The following is a 19,800-nucleotide window of genomic DNA, read 5'->3' on the forward strand; positions in this document are numbered from 1 at the left end:
AGAAAATATCGTCCTGCTTTCTGGAGGTTCCAAAATGTAAATATTTAACTTCATGATTCCTTTTTTTTAGCCTCTAATCTTAGGATGGTCATGATGGCTGTTCCCTACTAGATACTGATAGATCACACAGAGAATTCTTTGCTCTCAGGCTTACCATGTTCTATTTGGCTATTGTCCTTTGATATAGACTCTGTTTATCAAAGCTATACAGTTTTATCTTTTCTCATTCTAACCAAAAATATTTTAGCTGGCCTGATACTATGGTTCCTATTCCTGCTACTATCACATTCTTGAGCAACTGCTAAGTGATTTACACTCTTGCTACTTCTCATCCTCCCAGCAACCCCATAAGGTGGCTACTATTGTCATTCTCAATTTACGAGTGAGGATACTGAGCTCAGAGAAGCTAAATAACTTATCAAGGGTCACTCGTCTCTTGAGAGCAAAACCCAGGCTGCAACTCCTGCTTAACAGTCCAATCCTAAAACCTGGGGTCTTTCCAGTTCTCCATGGTGCTTCTCGGGTGATATCTTTTTGAGTTCCAACTCCTTCCTTTTCCATGAAGATAGTATTATGGTGAGACTTCAGCAGCACAGGGAACTGGCGTTTACACACTTTGCCTCACCTGGAACAGCTACAGGTGACGGAGAGTTGACTATTGAACAAGAAGGGCTCGAATTGCTCAGGTCCACTTATAAATAGATTTTTTTTTGATACAGTACAGTGCTGTAAGTGTATTTTCTCTTCCTTATGATTTTCTTAATAACATTCTATTCTCTAGCTTAAGTTATTGTAAGAGTACAGTATATAATACATAATACCATACACAGTAAGTGTCAATTGACTGTTTCTGTGATTGATAAGGCTTCTGGTCGACAGCAGGCTATTGGTAGTGAAGTTTTTGGGGAGTCCAGAGTTACACGTGAATTTTCGACTGTGCAGGGTGCTGGTGCCCCTAATCCCTGTGTTGTTTAAGGGGCCAACCGTATTTTCTCCCCAAGAATGTGCACTCAGTTGGTATTTATTATAACAAATATATTGTCCGAAAGAACTTTTAAGTATGAACATCTGCTTTCTGGTTATTTGGATGATCTGATGTGGCATGTGGAATAAAATACATTTAAATATCTTAAAAAACATCTTTTAGAAATAATGAGGTTTGGTTATTTCAGTATTATTATTTGGTGGCCCTGATAAGGCTGGGTGGGGAAGCCACAGAATCCTGTAGAAGATCTCTCCTGCATATTTATATGTCTGCCTGCCCCTCCCTCCCTCCCTCCCTCCCTCCCTCCCTCCCTCCCTCCCTTCCTCCCTTCCTCCCTTCCTTCCTTCCTTCCTTCCTTCCTTCCTTCCTTCCCTCCAATTCAACAGCTATTTATTGAGTAGAAATTATATGCCTGCCACCTTTCTAGGTTCTGGGAACACAGCAGTGAATACCAACCACAAAAATCCGTCTTTAGCAGTGGAACAAAGACAATCAATATACATAATAAATCTGAATTACATAGTGTGTTTGAAGGTGATAAATGTGATAGAAAGAGGATAAAACAGGGCAAGGGGAGGATGGAATGCTGGTATGTGACAAGGTAAACAGCATGGCCCCAGGAGGCCTCTGAGAGCCTGGAGCTTACCTTCATATTATTTCAGCTAATTGGTAGACAGAGAGACCCCTAGCACTATTTCAGGTGATTCTTCAGCAAGCACCCTGTGAGCATTCATTTTCACCTGGGAAAGTCTTATAATGGGTTTTAATCTTTATCTAAGTGGTGTTTCCCCATAGATGTCTTTGGCAGAGGAAGCATCATTGCTGTGTCCAAAATATCTCTCCTAGCACCTCGGCAGGTATTTTAGTATTAAGGTTTCAGTGACTTTCTTCAATCAAATTCAGAATCAGGTTGATTTACAAGTTCCTTGACCAACAAGGAGTCCTAAGGTGACCCAAAGAGAATGAGTCTGTTAAATTAACTGTCAACTCTCCCTTCAAATTTCTTTTCAGCTCTCATCCAGCTGTTCTAGCTTAGGGTGAAAGCAGCATGACTAATTTTTCATCTAAGGCTTGTGCCTACATTTCAATTTCCAGGGATCAAACAAACAGACTCTTAATGGGAAATTGAAATTCAGGTATAATCCCAAGGTGAAAAATGAACCAAGAAACCGTGTGGCTCTGCCTGTTTTTTCATTTTGGATGATGTGTCAGGACACTGATAGAGGAAAATAAAAAAAGATAGTGATCCTGAGCTTGAATTATTTCTTATCCACCAGGCCTACAGGAAATGAAATGCTTTAATGAGAAAAAGTGGGTTTCTCTTTATTTTATCTCTCTCTCTCCTCTTTTTTTTCCCCTGTTAGATTCATATGAACAATCAGAGGCTTGATAATTGGCATTTAGGAATTGCTTTGGTTCATAAATAAATTAGGCCTTTTGCTGACTTCCTTGAGTATTCAACACCATATAGGTCAAATTCAGTTTGCAGGAATTTCACTGTTGCTGATGAAACTCTAAATTGCTATGTCCTTGGACAAGGTACTTTTAATTAAAAGCTCAGAGGAGTCTCTGGCCGTAGGAGCCCCGAGACATTCCTGTTGATTACGATGACTGAGTAGTCATCTGTGTAGGTGTGTGTGGATCGGGTGATGCGATGGGGTATTAGTTGCTGGTCATTTCCTGTCTTAAATCCTACACAGTTTCAATTGATTTCCCCCCCACATCTTTTACTAATGGACCTTTGCTGGTTCTAGCTGAAATCCTATACAGTAGTCAACAGCAAATCATTCTTTCTGAGGCAGCTTATTGTAAAGGCAGTTTTTACTGGCTTTAGCTCCAAGGCCAGGGATAGATATATTTACAATAAAAGTTGATTTAGTGAAATCTGGAAGAATAAGAAGGAGTACAGTATGTGCACACCAAGAACTTTTAGAAACATATATTTTTTTTTCAGGTTGGCAATTTATTCCTCATCCACTACTGGACTTTATATCAGACTTCATGGTGAAATAAAAAACAAAATAGTCAAGCTCCAACTGAGCCACACATGTGTTTTCTAGCTTGAATGACTTAGTTCTTTCATGTTTCTAACAGTTCAAGTGTGATGTGACAGAGAGGCTTCTTCTTTCCTGACTCTGAGCCATATTGTGAGCATTAGAATGTGTCATCTGGATAGGAGCTCTGAGTGTTTCAGGGGGTCCTCTGTAAATTTGGGGGGTTATATATTTAGGGCTCTAGACCCATGCCAGAAGTGGAAAGGAGAACTGGCATTATAAATTCACGAAAATGTCAGGGCATTTGCACTTGAACTGTATTCTGGGGCTGAATAATTTTCTTTCCTCATTTCTTAGCAGTTCTATAATAATTGTTAAACTGTGTGTGTGTTTTAATCTTACTGTATATAGTGTCTTTTTTTAATATCTTATTTATTTATTTGTCAGAGAGAGAGAGAGAGCACAAGCAGGGGGAGTAGCAGTGGGAGAGGGAGAAGCAGACGCCCCGCTGAGCAGGGAGCCCGATGTGGGGCTCAATCCCAGGACCCCAGGATCATGACCTGAGCCAAAGGCAGATGCTTAACTGACTGAGCCACCCAGGTGTCCTGAGATAGTGTTTTTAAGTACTTTTTTCTTTTAGTATTTACCTAGCCACAATAAAGAGAACGTCTAAACTAAATGAAACCATTTCAAACCTTAAGTTAGAGTGCATTTGGTAGTATCTAAAATGGCAATTTTAATGCAGTTTTCTAGTTACCTATTTGTCCTCAGCTGTGGTTAAGACAGAATTCAAGGCTCTCACTGTAAAAACTGTTGAAGGGATCTCTCGCCTTTGTTGATTGCAAACTGAATAGAAGGGAGTCACATACTCCCTCTGAAGGAGGGCGGTTCCCCAGGCCCTGCTGGTCCCCAGAAGGCCACCATCAGTATGTGTACTCACTAAGGAGCGGGGGCAGCCAGTTCACATTGACCTCGCAGTGGGAGTCCAGGAACGTCAGGACTTCTCCTCTGGCCATAGATGCCCCCAAGAGGCGGGTCCGGATGAGCCCTTCCCTTTTCTTGGTGCGAACAATCCTTACTTTGGAAAATCGGGCCATATATTCTTCTAACTTATCCTTCAAGTGTTCTAGGAACGAAGCAGAGAATGTAGAGAAAGAACACAAAACATTAATTGCAACAGAATTATCTGTGGGTGTTTATGCATTAAGTGTACGTGAATGATGAATCCAAGCTTACATCCATTTTTCTCCTCTCTTCATCTCGAGGGGAGACACTAATAAGATTTTAGGCCCATAGGTTTTTTTACTTTGTACTTTCCAAAAAGCTTCCTAAACTGCAAATACTGCCCTTTGTTTGAATGCTAGAAGACACAGACCCACGAGAGCTGTGCCATGAGATTACTTCCAGCCAGCTGCCAAGGGCTTAATCCTGGCCAGCATTCACCACGACGGGCACTGGCCCTCTGGTTCCCACTGTGTAAAGTCAGATGAACATTCCAGCATCTGGGCTCTTTTCAACAAGAGGTCTCTTTCCAGCAAAGCCATGCCTAGTTTCTGTGTCTTTGAAAATAATGCATGTAAAACCACAAGAAAAAAAATTATATCTCTCAGATCAACAAGAACCGAACAGATTTTCCCCCCATGGGGTAATAGCAAACTAATAAAGACGTTCAGCATCTGGCTTCTGATTTGAAGTGTAAAAGTGACTGACTTGCTGTTAAAATTCGATGTGAAAAGGGGAAGGCGGATAGATATTACACAATCATTTTGAACTTAGCTATTTAAGATTAGAAAACAAAAATTTGAGAATGTCTCTTTGCCTAATTAAAAACAAACTGTGGAAACCAAATCGAATGAGATAGTTTATTTACAGAGAGAAAAGATCTCCTCCTGGCTGTTATAAGATATATCAATATCTTAGATCTTTACTGCCAAATAAGTGTGTTTGGTGTTTTTCTGTGGAATTTGTACTCATATAATTTACATCCCGTGCTTTCGTTCTCTCATATCTAAAGCATTAGCAGGGCTTCGCTGGAGTTTCTAACAAGGAACGTCTAATAGTCACAGAAACAGAAGCTTAGTATGCAGTATGTTCTGTAGTTCCACTTTCAAACTTTCTCTGCATGTGTGCAATCAAAGGCAATATTATTATTAAGTCTCCTCCTATGATCTGTAGCAACAGGGATTCACATAAGGATTTATGATTCCCTTCCCTGTGATCCAATTTAACAGATGTCAGAATTACTCATGTTGGAATTTTATACATAAGCCTCTCTTTTTATTTTCATTTTCATTTCTTCCTATTAATGTTAGTGTTTTAAAAAAAATCTCAATTTCCAGGGCACCAGGGTGGCTCAGTTGGTTAAATGTCTGACTCTTAATTTCGGCTCAGGTCATGATCTCAGGGTGGTGAGATCCAGCCCTGCTTTGGGCTCCTCACTGAGCATGGAGCCTGCTTAAGATTTTCTCTCTCCCTCTCCCTTTGCTCCTCCCTCTGTTGTGAGTGCACGTGCTTGCATGCTCTCTCTCTTTCAAAAAAAAATCTTGGGGGGCCTGGTGCCTCAGTCATTAAGCGTCTGCCTTTGGCTCAGGTCATGATCCCAGGGTCCTGGGATCGAGCCCCGTATCGGGCTCCCTGCTCTGGAGGAAGCCTGCTTCTCCCTCCCCCTGCTTGTGTTCCCTCTCTCGCTGTGCCTCTCTCTGTCAAATAAATAAATAAAATCTTTAAAAAATAATCTCAATTTCCATTTTTTCTGACTGCCCGTAACTAGGCTTTACAAATAGATCAAGTAAAAAATTACTTAGTTTTCTGATTTTTCCTATGAAAGAATACTGGTGGGGTCTTTCACAAGAGTGTTTTAGCACAAAATAGGTTTCCTTCTATTTTGTTCTCCCTGTAATGAACAGAGCTATAGAGATCAGACTACAGAAAGCAAAGATTACAGATTTGGAGTCAGAATAGACCTAAGTGGGAAGTCAGTACCAGTGAAATATATGAATATATATGAAATATCTTCTCTTACCCTGAATTTCCTCACCTACAATATACAGGGAGTTTCTCCTCTTAGAGTGTGGTGGGGTGGGTCCAGCTTTTGGTCAGAGACCTCACAGTGCCTGTTCAGTAAATATTCACTAAGTCAATAATTGGAGACCTCCTAAGTCATATGTAGTTATGAAGGGAAACAACAGCATTTCTAGCTGAAGAAATGCCTTTGAATGCTCAGCCTGAAAGATGAAAAATTTAGAATTTTTATTTCTTGGTAAGATTCTGATAATTCTTCATCTTCTATTTATTGAAAATTTAAAGAATGAAAGATTTTGGCCAGCAATAAATGAACACATATAACTTTATGGCCGTACCGCAGGTTCTCAACAGAAAGGCTGGCTCCCAAGTGTCTCCGTCTCTTTAAGACAGGTGTGCCATGCCAGAGGCCTACCTTCTGCCCCTCTCCTCTTTGCTTACCCCTTCCCTGCTCCCCTCTGTGCAAGCTGCACAGAAAGATTCCAAAGGGCTGCACAACACAGTGCCACCTGTGAATAAGACCGGAGCTTACTAACCTGTTAGGGAAATAAAGCAGAGACCTGCAAGCCAGATGTGCAAACAGAGGCAATGAGTAAATGGCAAGTGATCAGTCCCAGAGCTCTCTATATGCCAGTCTCGAAAGGCTTGCATTCAGTCAGGGTTTCTCACATAAACGTTTAAGAAGACGCCATATCTCATTACTGTAATTTATTCAGGCTCTGAAATCCTTCCGTATCTCCAACGCACAACTGTCATTCTATAAGTTTATTTGTAAACTGGTTGTTTGGACCACAGAAACATATTGTCTCCTGAAAACAGGGTCACAACAGTCATTGGAGATGGAAAAGAGTGAACATTTGTTAAACCCACCAAAACAGTGTTTGTTTGTGTTCTTTCATTAAGCCTCACTATTCTTTGGCAAGTACCACTGTGAGTATGGTCTTGGTCTTGGCAGTCTGGGCTGCAGGTACTTCTTTCCTCCCGGACCCCAAGGACTAATGGGGCCTCTTGGGGAGGACTAACTCTCTGTAGCTGTGTATGAAGAAATGGTTCTAGAAGACAGTCACTTCCCAGGCGGTCTAACTTGGGAATCAAAGGGTTGTTGATCACCTGGGAGTGGTTGTCCCAACTTTGGGTTTAGATTTCCCTACTTTTTAGTTTATACGAAATTCTTTGAAACTCAGCGGAGGACTATCTCTACATGTCTCCTTTCCCTCTACGCACTATTGGATTCTGTGTATTTTTCTTTGATCAAAGCCCATTTTAACGTATGAAAAGAATCGTATGGTATGAATCCACAAAGCACAAAGGGTTTGACCCCAAATAGAGTCCCCTAATTGTTCAAATCAATTCTTTTAGTTTGAACTTTGCATTAATCATTAAGTTGCTTTGCCTCAGAATAATGATCCAGTTGACTGCCCTTGTGAAGGGTTCATTCTCTTTCAGTAGTTCAGTTGTAATTTCTAATTACCCATAACTCAAATGAAGACAGGTATCATCAGTCTAATTAGCAAATTAGACTCTCATACAGTGGAATTACTGGGGATGGTGGAGATAGCTTTAAGAACATTTTGTATTTCTTTTATAAGAACAATTTCCAGATTCATTTCTAAAATATTAAAATGATTTTAAACATGATTTTATATGATTTTAATTCAAGCACAGTATCTTTGAATATCCCTTTTGAGCTTTAATTTTAAATAATGACAGGAGAATTTATGGTATTTTTATAAAGCAGGAAGATTTCTTTAGGGACTATGACACATTTGGGGAACCAGAAAATATAAGACCACTAGTTAAAACCCACTGAGTGGTATCCTGACAACCTGGACAAGTGAACACAACTTCAAATATGCCAGTTTTTGCCAGGGTTTATTGTATCATTGTGGGGCAATAGGGAATGAAAAGTTGTACTCAAGTGAAATTTTTGTGTCTTGCTACTGTGAATATTAAATTTAGCAGTTTTCTCAATGAATTTTCCTCTTTTTCTAGAGATTTCATTTATGCTCCATGAACTTATATGGAGAATCTATCATTCCACTTGTATATTTAATGTTAGGGGTAGCAACTAAACACTAAACAAATCAACTTCATTGATTTGCACAGTCAAGAGTTGAGGACATGGGTTCTAGCCGTGTTGCTGACTGGCCACATGCCTTTGGGTGGGTCACCACACCCTATTTAACCTCATTTGCCTTAGCTATAAGGAAGGAAGTATGCCAATTGGTCTTAAATATTTCTTCTAGTTCTATGATTCTATTGTTTCCCCCTGTGAAGTTTTACTTACAGAGTAGATCTAACCCTATCAAGTACCTAGGTTTTTCACAAAAGCATCCTAATGGTTGGTATTTTGGTGTTTCTTTGGGCTATGTCTCATTTTTGAAAGCAAGAGTCAAATCAAGATAAAGCTAATGCATATCAAAGATTTAGTCAAAAAGCAAACTCCAGGGTATTTTCTTTGGTCAATACAGCATCTGTCTAATCTCCTGTGGTTGACTGTCTGTAAGACTGTTACTAATGTCAAAATAATGATTTTGAAGCACCGTAAGTTCATCAAGGATTTACATCTGTTCAATAAGTTATGCTTATTATGTCAGAAAAATATAGTAACAGAGTTTAGACAGCTTTCTAGTCTACCTCTGAGTAACTGTTCCCAAAGGGACAATCTAGTGACTATCAGTATTATAGAGCATGGCCAGTGTGTCCCAAGTGGAGGACCCACCAAAGGCCAAGCAAACAGCTGCCCTGTCTCAGTGGCTTACTGAGGCTCAGCAACTTGTTATTCAGCTCCTTCCATCTCCTTTGAATTCCCTAATTTACATCCCAAGGGGAGAGCAGGAGGGGCAAGGAGACACTATTTATCTGGAGATAGGGATTTCTATATTTAATTATATACCTATGGAAATGAAATGTCTTTGATGTGTATACTTTGGTGTTGGCAAAATGTAGTAGAGCATGACTTTAAGATTATATAGAATATGTGCTAGTTATGAGGTTTTTTTTTAAGATTTTATTTATTTGAGAGAGAGATTGAGAACAAGCAGGCAGAGGGGCAGAGGGAGAGGGAGAAATAGACCTATTGCTGAGCAGAGAGTCTGATGCGGGGCTTGATCCCAGGACCCTGGGATCATGACCTGAGCTGAAGGCAGACGCTTAACCGACTGAGCCACCCAGGTGCCCCTAGTTGTTATGAGTTCTGAAATGTAATAGAATATAAATATGTAGTAACATAAATATCTTCCTTTTCTGCTTAATCCTCACAACACAAATTTACTGTTAAGTACAGCACTCAGTATTCTGGATAATTTGAGGTTATATCAGAGTGACAAGAAGTACTTCACCATTAGAGAATATATCTTTCTATTTCTTAATCCACTTGGCATATGTCATGTGTATATTTTAACCCAAAGTGGCAATGTTCAGAATAACTCTCTACACAGCAGGGCCTGTAGAGACTTTTTCTACAGTCTTTACACAGAAGATATACAGGCATACCTCAGAGATATTGGAGGTTGGGTTCCAAACCACCACAGAAAAAACAAAATTGCAGTAAGGCAAGTCAAAGGAATTTTTTTGGTTTCTGAGTGCATATACAAGTTTTTTACATTACACTGTAGTGTATTAAGTAGGCAATAGGATTATGTCTAAAAAAATATACCTAGTTGAAAATACATTATTGCTAAAAAGAGCTAACCCTCAGTGAATTGTTATCTTTTTGCTGGTGGAGGATCTTGCCTCAGCTGGCGGTTGCTGAAGCCTGGGGTGGCTGTGGCAATTTCTTCTATAAGACAACAGTGAGGTTTGCTGCAACAGTTGACTCTTCTTTCCACAACCCATTTCACCAGATCATGTGATATTGTTTGCTAGCATTTTACCCAAACTTCACTCAAAATTGGAGTCAAACCTCTCAAACCCTGCTGCCGCTTTATCAACTAAGTTTATGTAGTATTCTAAATGCTTTGTTGTCATTTCAACAGTCTTCACTGCATCCTCACCAGGAGTGGATTCCATCTCAAGAAACCACTTTCTTTGCTCGTCCATAAGAAAAAACTCCTTATCTGTTCAAGTTGGACCATGGCGTAGTAGCAATCCAGGCCCATCTTCAGGCTCTACTTCTAATTCTAGTTCTCTTGCTATTTCCACCACATCTCCAATTATTTCCTCCACTGAAGTTTTGAACCCCTCAAAGCCATCCACGAGGGTTGGAATCAACTTCTTCTAAGTTCTTGTTCATGTTGATGTTTTGAACTCTTCCCATGAATCACAAATGTTCTTAATGGCGTCCAGTGAATCCTTTCCAGAAGGTCTTCAATTTACTTTGCCCAGATTCATCAGAGACATCACTATATATGGCAGCTATAACCTTACAGAATGTATTTCTTAAGTAATAAGACTTGAAAATTGAAATTACTTCTTGACCTATGGACTGCAGAATGGATGTTGTATTAGCAAGCATGAAAATAGCATCAATCTCATTGCCTATCTCCATTGGAGCTCTAGGGTGACCAGGCGCACTGTCAATGAGCAGCCATATTTTGAAAGAAATCTTTCTTTTTGAGCAGTGGGTCTCAACAGTGGGCTTACAATATTTAGTAAGCCATGTTGTAACCAGATGTGTTGTCATCCAAGATTTGTTTTTCCATTTATAGAGCACAGGCAGAGTAGGTTTAGCATAATTCTTAAGAGCTCAGGATTTGCAGAATGGTCAGTGAGCACTGGCTTCAACTTAAAATCACCAGCTGCATTAGCCCCTAACAACAGAGTCAGCCTGTCCTTTGAAGTTTTAAAGCCAGGCATTGACTTCTCTCTAGCTATAAAAGTCTTAGATGGCATCTTCTTTCAAGAAAAGGCTGTTTCATCTACACTAAAAATCTGTTATTTAGTATAGCCACCTTCATTAATGATCTGAGCTGGATCTTCTCCATCAGCACTTGCTGAGAGAGAGGGAGAAACAGACTCACTGCTGAGCAGGGGAGTCCGATGTGGGGCTTGATCCCAGGACCTTGATCACCTTGCACTCTTCCGTTATGGAGATGGCTTCTTTCCCTAAACCTCATGAACCAACCTCTGCTAGCTTCCAACTTTTCTTCTTCTGCTTCTTCACCTCTCCCAGTCTTTATAGAATTGACGAGCCTTGGTCTGGATCAGGCTTTTGCTTAAGGGAATGTGGTAGCTGGTTTAGTCTTCTATCTGGACCGCTCAAACTTTCTCCGTATCAGCAATAAGGCTGTTTCTCTTTTGCATCATTCGTGTGTTCACTGGGGTATCACCTTGAATTTTCCTTCAAAAACTTTTTTCTTTGCATTCATAAACTGTTAGATTCAAGAGGCCAAGCTTTTAGCTTATCTCAGCTTTTGACATGCCTTCCTCACTAAACTTAATCATTTCTAACTTTTGATTTGAAGTGAGAGACATGTGACTCCTTTGCTTGAACTCTTAGAGGCCATGGTAGGATTATTAATTGGCCTAATTTCAGTATTAGGGAAGGGCTCAAGGAAGAAGGAGGCCCAAGGAGAGGGAGACAATGGGGGAAGGGCTGGTCGTGGAGCAGTCAGAACACACATTTATTTATTAAGTTCACTTTATATGGGTGGAGTTTGTGGCACCCCAAAACAATGACAATAGTAACCTCAAAGATCACTGATCATGTAGCACTATAATAAATATAATAATAATGAAAAAGTTAGAAATATGAGAATTACCAAAATATGACACAGAGACACAAAGTGAGCAAGTGCTGTTGGAACAATGGCCTTGATAGACTTGTTTGATGTGGGGTTGCCACAGACTTTCAGTTTGTAAAAATACGCAGTATCTGAAAAGTGCAATAAAGTAAAGCACAATAAAAGGAGGTATGCCTCTCTACAGATTTTAAGTCTCTCATTGAGCTCCAGAAAATGGTCGATCTCTTTATTTTCTGGTTGACCACACTAAATCTGTCCCTTTTGATAGCATTCAAATATAGACATTTCACATTATCTCTAGAACACAAAAAATTCAACAAGAAAGCAATAGCATTTGTGAAATCATATTCAATTACCTCTATTATGATTTCCACTGGGTTCTATCTCTGAATGTCCTATTTTCTATTCTTTTAACATACAAGGCCTTGGAAGTCATTTGGGAAATAGCTGGGGACACCAAACTTAAATATATAGACAAAATGTATTCCAGCTCATACAAAAAATGAAGAGACAGAATTAGAATGTCACCATTTTGCAACCCCTAATGAACTAATGGATCAAGCCATCAATGGCTGCTAACATCGCAAAAGAAGCTACAATCATCTAGTTATGTGCCTCCTAATGAAAGAACATATCACTGCCTATAAAGTATTCTTGCCAAAAGCACTGAATGAATTGGATCATGCCTTTAGATCTAACAACCCATTTATAGGAAATAAAGGATGGGAGAATATGTCAAATGGCACATCAGGGGAATAATCAGCAAAATTCAAACTATGGGAAATTCCCTGGGGCAAAAAGCTTGATTTCTTCAACAAGTAGACTAAAAGGAAAAAGAAAAGAAATGTAAAGAGAATCCTAAAGATTAAAAGATTCTCAAGAAATACAGTGTATCAACCAGTCACACTGAGAGGATCTAATATGAATCCTGATTCTAAGATAGAGTTGAGAAAATAAAAAGCAGTCTCTGATGTCTGGGAACTGGTCTGATGCTTACAGCAAGGCCATCTTGTCCTTTGGAGGTAACAATCCCACAGGACATCAACACCCAACAAGGCAACTCAGAGACCATAATAAAGGGAGACAAAAACAAGATCACCATGAAACCTACAAGATACCAAATATCCCCCTTTCTTGGCTACAATGGGTGGTTGCTCCTTTTGACCAATTATATTTTTATCAAGCAGTGGAAAGAATTTGAGATTTTTTTCCCCCCAAGAGATTCATTGACTCTGCAATCATGGGAGGAAAGAATTGGACACCATTCTTCACGAGTCTTTTGCATTGCTGTGTGTTTTGTGAGGGAGGCCATGACTACCATTTATTCCAGGTTATCTTTTCAAGGATGTTTATATAGCAAATAGATGTGGAAGGCAGAGATCATGTCTTTTCCAGAAACAAAGGGCAGATTTATTTATAAGGCTTGGAAGGTAGAGAAATTATCTCCCTCTGTATGCTTGCTTCCCATTATAAAAGATTTGAGTTCCTTAAGTTCAACATTCCTTCACTATAATACACCAAACTGCTCTTGCATCTTTGCACACTGGCCTAGTCCCTGGGTGACCTGGGGGCAAGGGGAATTGACTCAGGCACCCTGATCATCATGTGGCATCCTGTGCTGTTGGTACTGAAGTTCATTGTCTCTGACCCAGGATTCTCATGTCTTTTGTCTCCATTAGACAATGGCAGGCCAACTTGCTAACTTGCAAGTAGAGTGAAATCTCAGATTCTTTGCAGTTCTTTACAGAGGGTTCTTTACAGATTCTTTGCAGTTCTTTACAGAGCCACTGACGGAGGGATCCTAAACACTCCATGGCAGATTGGGAGTTTGTTGACCAGGGAGTGGAGAGAAATCTAGGGGAAGCAGTTGTTGGTAATTACACATGCCAGACCATCCACTTCTGTATCAACTGGGGAATATGAACCCTGACTGGATATTAAATGACATTAAGGGATTATTAATTTTTTTTTTAAGTAGGCTCCACGCCCAACAGGGGGCTTGAAGTCATGATCCTGAGATCAGGAGTCAAATGCTCTACCAAATGAGCCAGTTAGGCACCCCCAGACTGTCCACTTCTTTCCTTGGCACAGCCTAGCTCTGCTCAGCTGAGCTCCCACTGCCCGCATATTTCTTTCTTGTTATTTTCTCCTCCAGTTAAATCCTTTCGGTATGGGAAAATATCTCTGTCCTCACACAAAAATGTCACAGTTAGAAATAATGAGCTATGTTTACCTGGAGAATTCTGATACTTTTCTCTGAGCAACTCTTAGAACCCTATGTTCCCACATAGACAACGACAGGGATGGGATACATTTCAGGGTAGGGTCTTCTCTTGACAAATCAGGTAAGCCTGGATACTAGGCAAGTTCCTTAGGATCTTCTCTTTTTCACTCTTTCTCTCTCAATCTCTCTTTTTCATCCTTTGCTTAAAGAACAATTGAATTATATATTTTAAGAATAGCTTTAAATGTGTACCATATTCAGACCAACACAAAAGAAACAGAATGCCACAACACCTATTCAAATGCCCACCTCACGGTCCCTTATTGAGTAGTAGGCAGTCACAGATCTAGTGCCCATCATCACTCCTTCTCTATATTTAGGATTGTAAATGAGTTTAAATTCTCCTATGAAATGCTCACATATCAAAGATTATTTGTACACCTTATGAGTAAAGGCCCCAAAAGGGAAAAAAAAAATTATAGGTGTCACCATATATAAAAGGATTAAGAACATTTTCTGAAAAAACAGTGTGTGCGTGCGTGTGTGTATGTGTGTGTGAGAGAGATCCCCAGATAAAATATTTATTTTATTTGTCATCTTTTATATTTAGAGTATATACTTTGGAATGATTTTGCAAGATAGTAAATAATAGATTACTTCATATAAAATATTTTGGCATTTTGGTAATAGCCTAAAAACTGCCTATATATATAAATGTATACATATACAAATACCTACACAAACGTAACATATCTGTGATGTAGTTTTCCTTTCAGTTCAGTTATCCAAATTTAATTTGTATATTCATTACTTATGTCATTTTTGAAAAGGTAATGTATATTTAGCTGTAACAAAAATATTTGAATTCTATTTTTCCTTTTCTGCAGTATTTTCTTAAAGACTCTTTGAAAACTGGTTTGTCTGATGTTTCAAATATTTCTTAAATAATTTATACTTAGATTATATGATATTTTTCTAAGCATTTTATATTTTTCAAAAGTCATGGTAATGAAAGGACTTCCGTGAATGAATAAAAGTAACATAATCTGAATATAATTTATAGTTTGTAATTGTTCTGTTTACATGAACCTAGAATGAGAACTTTGTATTCTAAGTTAGGATGACTAAAATTTTACTGTAATGAAAAATTATTTTCTTTATATTATTTCTTCTGGTGCTGTAAGTTCTGCCTCAAAGAAGAAAAAGATATAAGTGAGAACTGGGTAAAACTCAGAGGTCTTTTCTACGTAATACTGTTGTTGAGTGTTTTGAACTCACTGTAAATTGATCTATTTCAATACAGTGGAAACATCTCTGCTTTTTAATAATTTGGTAGTTTTATTAGATTTTAAACATTCTGTCTAGTGCAAAGAATAGGCCATGTAGTTTAGAAGTTTCCATTTGGACCAACTACATGATAATTCAGTCTAAATGCTCAAATGTAAAAATCTTACCATTAGCAAAATAAACAGTTATTGGTTCAGTATCATACTGTTCAAACCTGAAAATATTTAAGAATTTTGCTGAAGATAGTGTTAGGCTTTAGTCTATAAATATTAGAGAATAGTTTGTTTATTTATTTATTTATTTATTTATTTATTTATTTATTAAAGATTTTATTTATTTGACAGAGAGAGACACAGTGAGAGAGGGAACAGAAGCAGGGGGAGTGGGAGAGGGAGAAGCAGGCTTCCCACGGAGCAGGGAGCCCGATGCGGGGCTCGATCCCAGGACCCTGGGATCATGACCTGAGCTGAAGGCAGATGCTTAACGACTGAGCCACCCAGGAGCCCCTACAGAATAGTTTAATTGTGGGAAAAGCATTACATATAATGCAATCTGTTAAATTAAAAAAACCTTACATAAACATTTGAATCACCAATGTTAACATAGGAGAGCAAATCTCTAGGTTCATCTAGATCACTTCTTCCTTTCATCCATTCAGTTTTTTAAAAAAAATTGTGATAAAAAACACAGAACGTAAAATTTACCATCTTAACTATTTCCAAGTTCACGGTTCAGTCAGTAGGCTTAAATATATTTACATTGTTGTGCAGTCTTCAGATATTTTGATCTTGCAAACTGAAACTCTATACCCGTTAAATAACACCCCTTCCCTCTTTCCCAGCACTTGGAAACTGCCTTTCTGCTTTCCGTCTCTCTGAGTCTGACTACTCTAGCCACCTCACACAGTGGAATCCTGCGGTATTTGTCTTTGCATTATTTTACTTAGCATAATGTTCTCAGAGTTTACTCGTCTTGTAGCCTATGTCAGAATTTTTTTTGCTTTTTAGGGTGGAATATTTATCCCTTTTTCTGTCAATAGGCATGTGAGTTGTTTCCACCTTTTGGCTCTTATGCATAAGGCTGCTATGAACATAGGTATCCAAATATCTCTTCCAGACCTTGTTTTCGATTCTTCTGGAAATATACCCCCAAATGGAATTACTAGACCAAATGGTAATTCTATCTTAAATTTTTTGAGATGTCACCGTACTGTTTTCCATCACAGCTGTGCCAGTTTGTGGCCCCATCAATAGCGGACAGGGTACCTATTCAGTTTTAAAGTCCTTATGATCCTTTTTGTAAAATGCATATTTAAACAAATTGCATTTCAGTGGAATGTGGAGGAACACTGTAGCAAAGGTCTTGAGAGCTACCTAAAAGTCTTGAGAACTATAAAAAAAATTTCTCCAAAGTGACTCTTTCTAATTCACTCAATACTAAATATTCCATAAGGAAGTAAAAGTCTGGGTACTGAAAATGATGAATACTTTCAATACAGAGATTGCAGCTATCAAAGTAAGAAAGCATCATAGACACCAAAGTTTCAGGACTCAGGGGCACCTGGGTGACTCAGTCGGTTGATTTCAGCTCAGGTCATGATCTCATGGGTTGAGGGATTGAGCCCCGAGTAAAGTTCCGTGCTCAGTGGGGAGTCTGCTTGAGATTCTCTCTCCCTTTGCCCTCCCCCCACCTCCCGCCCTGTCTCTCTCTCTAATAAATAAATAAATCTTTAAAAAAAAGTTTTAGGACTCAAATTGTATATGGAAAGCCTCCAGATTTGTTTCATTTCTCTCACTGCAATATGGATTAATCGAGAATACCTTATTTAAAAACATCCTTCTTTCCTGCCTACACACTCCTCGTGACTATCGAGTGAACACCCTCTGAGTTGCGCACGTCTGCGCCACGTCCTCTCTGCTCGCCTTGCTCCTCTGGTATGTGGCCGGCGGGCTGCATCCAATGACCAGCAGGCCTCTTCCTTCTCTCAATCATCCTTTTGCATGATCAGTTATGTCAGGGAGCTAAATGGCACTTTGTACTTAATTGTCTTAATGAATCCTCTCATATTTACCAATATCTTATCTTCTCATTCTTCCAAGAGCACTCACTCCTAATCTTTCAATGGTTCCCTTAATCTCTCAGGCTGTCAAAAATGCACATTTTGTAAGATATTTGTCTTGAGATATGAGGCAAATACTTTAAAAAGCATGTTTAACAAAGGAAAAAAAAAACATCAAAAGAACCAGTATATTTATGCTTTTACCCTTTAAAGTTCTTAACGGTAGAAGTCTCATTCATGTATTTCTCAATTTTCTAGCTACTTCAACAGCATCTTAAGGTATTCTGCTGAATATCAGGTTATGTGATTTTAACACTGTTTTTATTCTCCAACATTAATGCTACTGTTAATTATGTATTTACTTGTACCCACACGCACATTCACTGCTTGGCCAAGGAGACTTGTGAGCTGGTTTAATTCCAAATGACCATCTCTAAAAGTTGGGACTAAGAGTAAATTTTTCCCATAAAAACAATTAATGATTTTCTGTAACTTGTTTTTCTAACACAAACTCAGGATGAGAAATGAAAACTCTGACCCTAAACAGTTATGGGGTAACGTGAGCCACATCAACCAGGCTATTAATAAGGTGAAGTCACTGCTCCCAGTGAAATCGAATGCTTGTCAAATCAGCATGCTACATGGAATTCACCTCTGCATTTAAGGGACTTATAAATTCATTTCAGCAATTTTTAGAAAACTTAAAGTGATTAAAAAACAAAAACAAAAAAAACCAAAGCTGGGATGCCTGGGACAGGGAGAAATTGATCTTTTGCTAGCAAAAAAGTATAAAATTCAGGTAGAACAAAGAAACAAAGACAAATAAATGAAAATGCCATATACCAGCAGATATTAAATGGGAGCAATCAAATCTCTGTCCTTTCGAAAGTGCATTCAATTCTGTATTTTTTCCAGCTGAAAAAAGTCCTCGTATGATTCACGTATACATGCTAAAAGCCATTTTATTTTTCTTCAGTTTCCTTAGAAGTATATACTGGAATTACTGGGTGGGAATGTCTCATGGGTAGAATTACAGGGACCTCAAATTAGCGTGTGTGTTTGAGTGATTGAATAATGTCACCAATAACTGCCAAAACAGCCATAAAACCTGTGGGGTTTGGCTTGATTTCACAATAAATAAAGACAAATTGGAAAAATTCCTCTAAACTATTCCTTAGTGTGAGAAAAATGCTATGTCAAAATTTCAATTTAGATGAGACCAGAACTAAATTAAATACCTGGGAATTGGTCCCGTTCCCAAGGCTACCAAAACTCCAAGTTTCTAACAATATTCTTGTACTGCAATATAGAAAGAGGCATGCAGGAAATGGGCTGTCTGCCCTTGTTGAGGAAAATTGACCAGCTAAAGGTTATGTCCTCTCAAGGAATTGCTCCATTTCTTGATAATGCTATTACATAACAAAAGGGAAAGGGACCATATAAGATATTGTCTTGGTTTAAAGTTTAAAAGAGAAAATATTAAGTGGACCAAAAATGTGTCTCATGTTCTTGGATGAAAGAAAGCAATAGAATAAGCAGCAAAATATGACAAAATAATATATGAACATAATAATAATTATGTTGACATTTACTGAGTGCTTATAATAGCTACTCTAAGATCTATTCATGTATTCGTTTATTAGATCCTCGTTTTACACGAGGAGAAAAATTATGCTTATTTACAAATGAGGAAAATGAAAGTGAGAAATGTTAAGAAATCTGAACTAAGGGGGCACCTGGCTAGCTGAGCCTGAAATGAGGAATGCAGGGAAAGAGCATGAGACCCTTGATCTCAGGGTCATGAGTTCGAGCCCCATGTGTAGAGATTACTTAAACAAACAAACAAACAAACTTAAAAATAATTCTGCCTGAGATTGTACAGTAAAAGATTGTCTGGAATATTGGAAATATGCAATAAATGTCAGCAATTATGTGTCAGCATAAAATAAAAGAGTTGAATCCAGATGTATCCATCAGGAATCTTTTAAGTATAAGGGAAGTTGGTATAGGGAATTTGCTGCTTATGTTAGTATTATAAAAGACCTCGAAAATTTAGGAAAGTGGAAAGAAGGCAGAAAAATCACTAAGGGTTTACCACCCCAAATCAATCACTGTAAATAAGCCAGAGGGGGGGGCGGAGCAAGATGGCGGAGGAGTAGGAGACCTGGATTTCGTCTCCTCTCAGGAATTCAGCTGGATAGGGATCAAACCATTCTGAACACCTACAAACTCAACAGGAGATTGAAGAAAAGAAGAGCAACAACTCTCTCATCAGAAAAGCGACCACTTTCTGGAAGGTAGAACGTGCGGAGAAGGGAATCCGAGGCGATATTCGGGAGGATAGACGGCGGGGGAGGGGCCTCCGTCGGCCGCTTCTGGCAAGTGATAGAACCACGGAGCACAAAATCGGAACTTTTAAAAGTCTGCTCCGCTGAGGGACGTCACTCCGGAGGCTAAGCTGGGGGTGGAAGCCTCGCAGGACAGTGCGGTCTCAGGACCCTCGGGGTCACAAAAAGACCGGGGGTGCCTGAGTGCGGCAGAGCTCC

At 38.9% G+C, this 19,800-nt stretch overlaps 1 protein-coding gene across 2 annotated transcripts in view; it reads right to left on the minus strand.

Moving 5' to 3' along the window:
• The window catches only part of GALNTL6 (polypeptide N-acetylgalactosaminyltransferase like 6), a 956,008-nt gene that overhangs the window by 164,169 nt on the left and 772,039 nt on the right, over positions 1-19,800 (minus strand). For both annotated transcript variants that reach the window (XM_081810998.1, XM_081810995.1), the window contains one exon: positions 3,920-4,105. In XM_081810998.1, the coding sequence (XP_081667124.1) occupies positions 3,920-4,105 (186 nt within the window). The remainder of the gene's footprint in view (positions 1-3,919; positions 4,106-19,800) is intronic.

This window comes from Leptonychotes weddellii, chromosome 2, assembly GCF_054177405.1.
Source record: "Leptonychotes weddellii isolate Sample4059 chromosome 2, ASM5417740v2, whole genome shotgun sequence".
Classification (NCBI taxonomy): domain Eukaryota; kingdom Metazoa; phylum Chordata; class Mammalia; order Carnivora; family Phocidae; genus Leptonychotes; species Leptonychotes weddellii.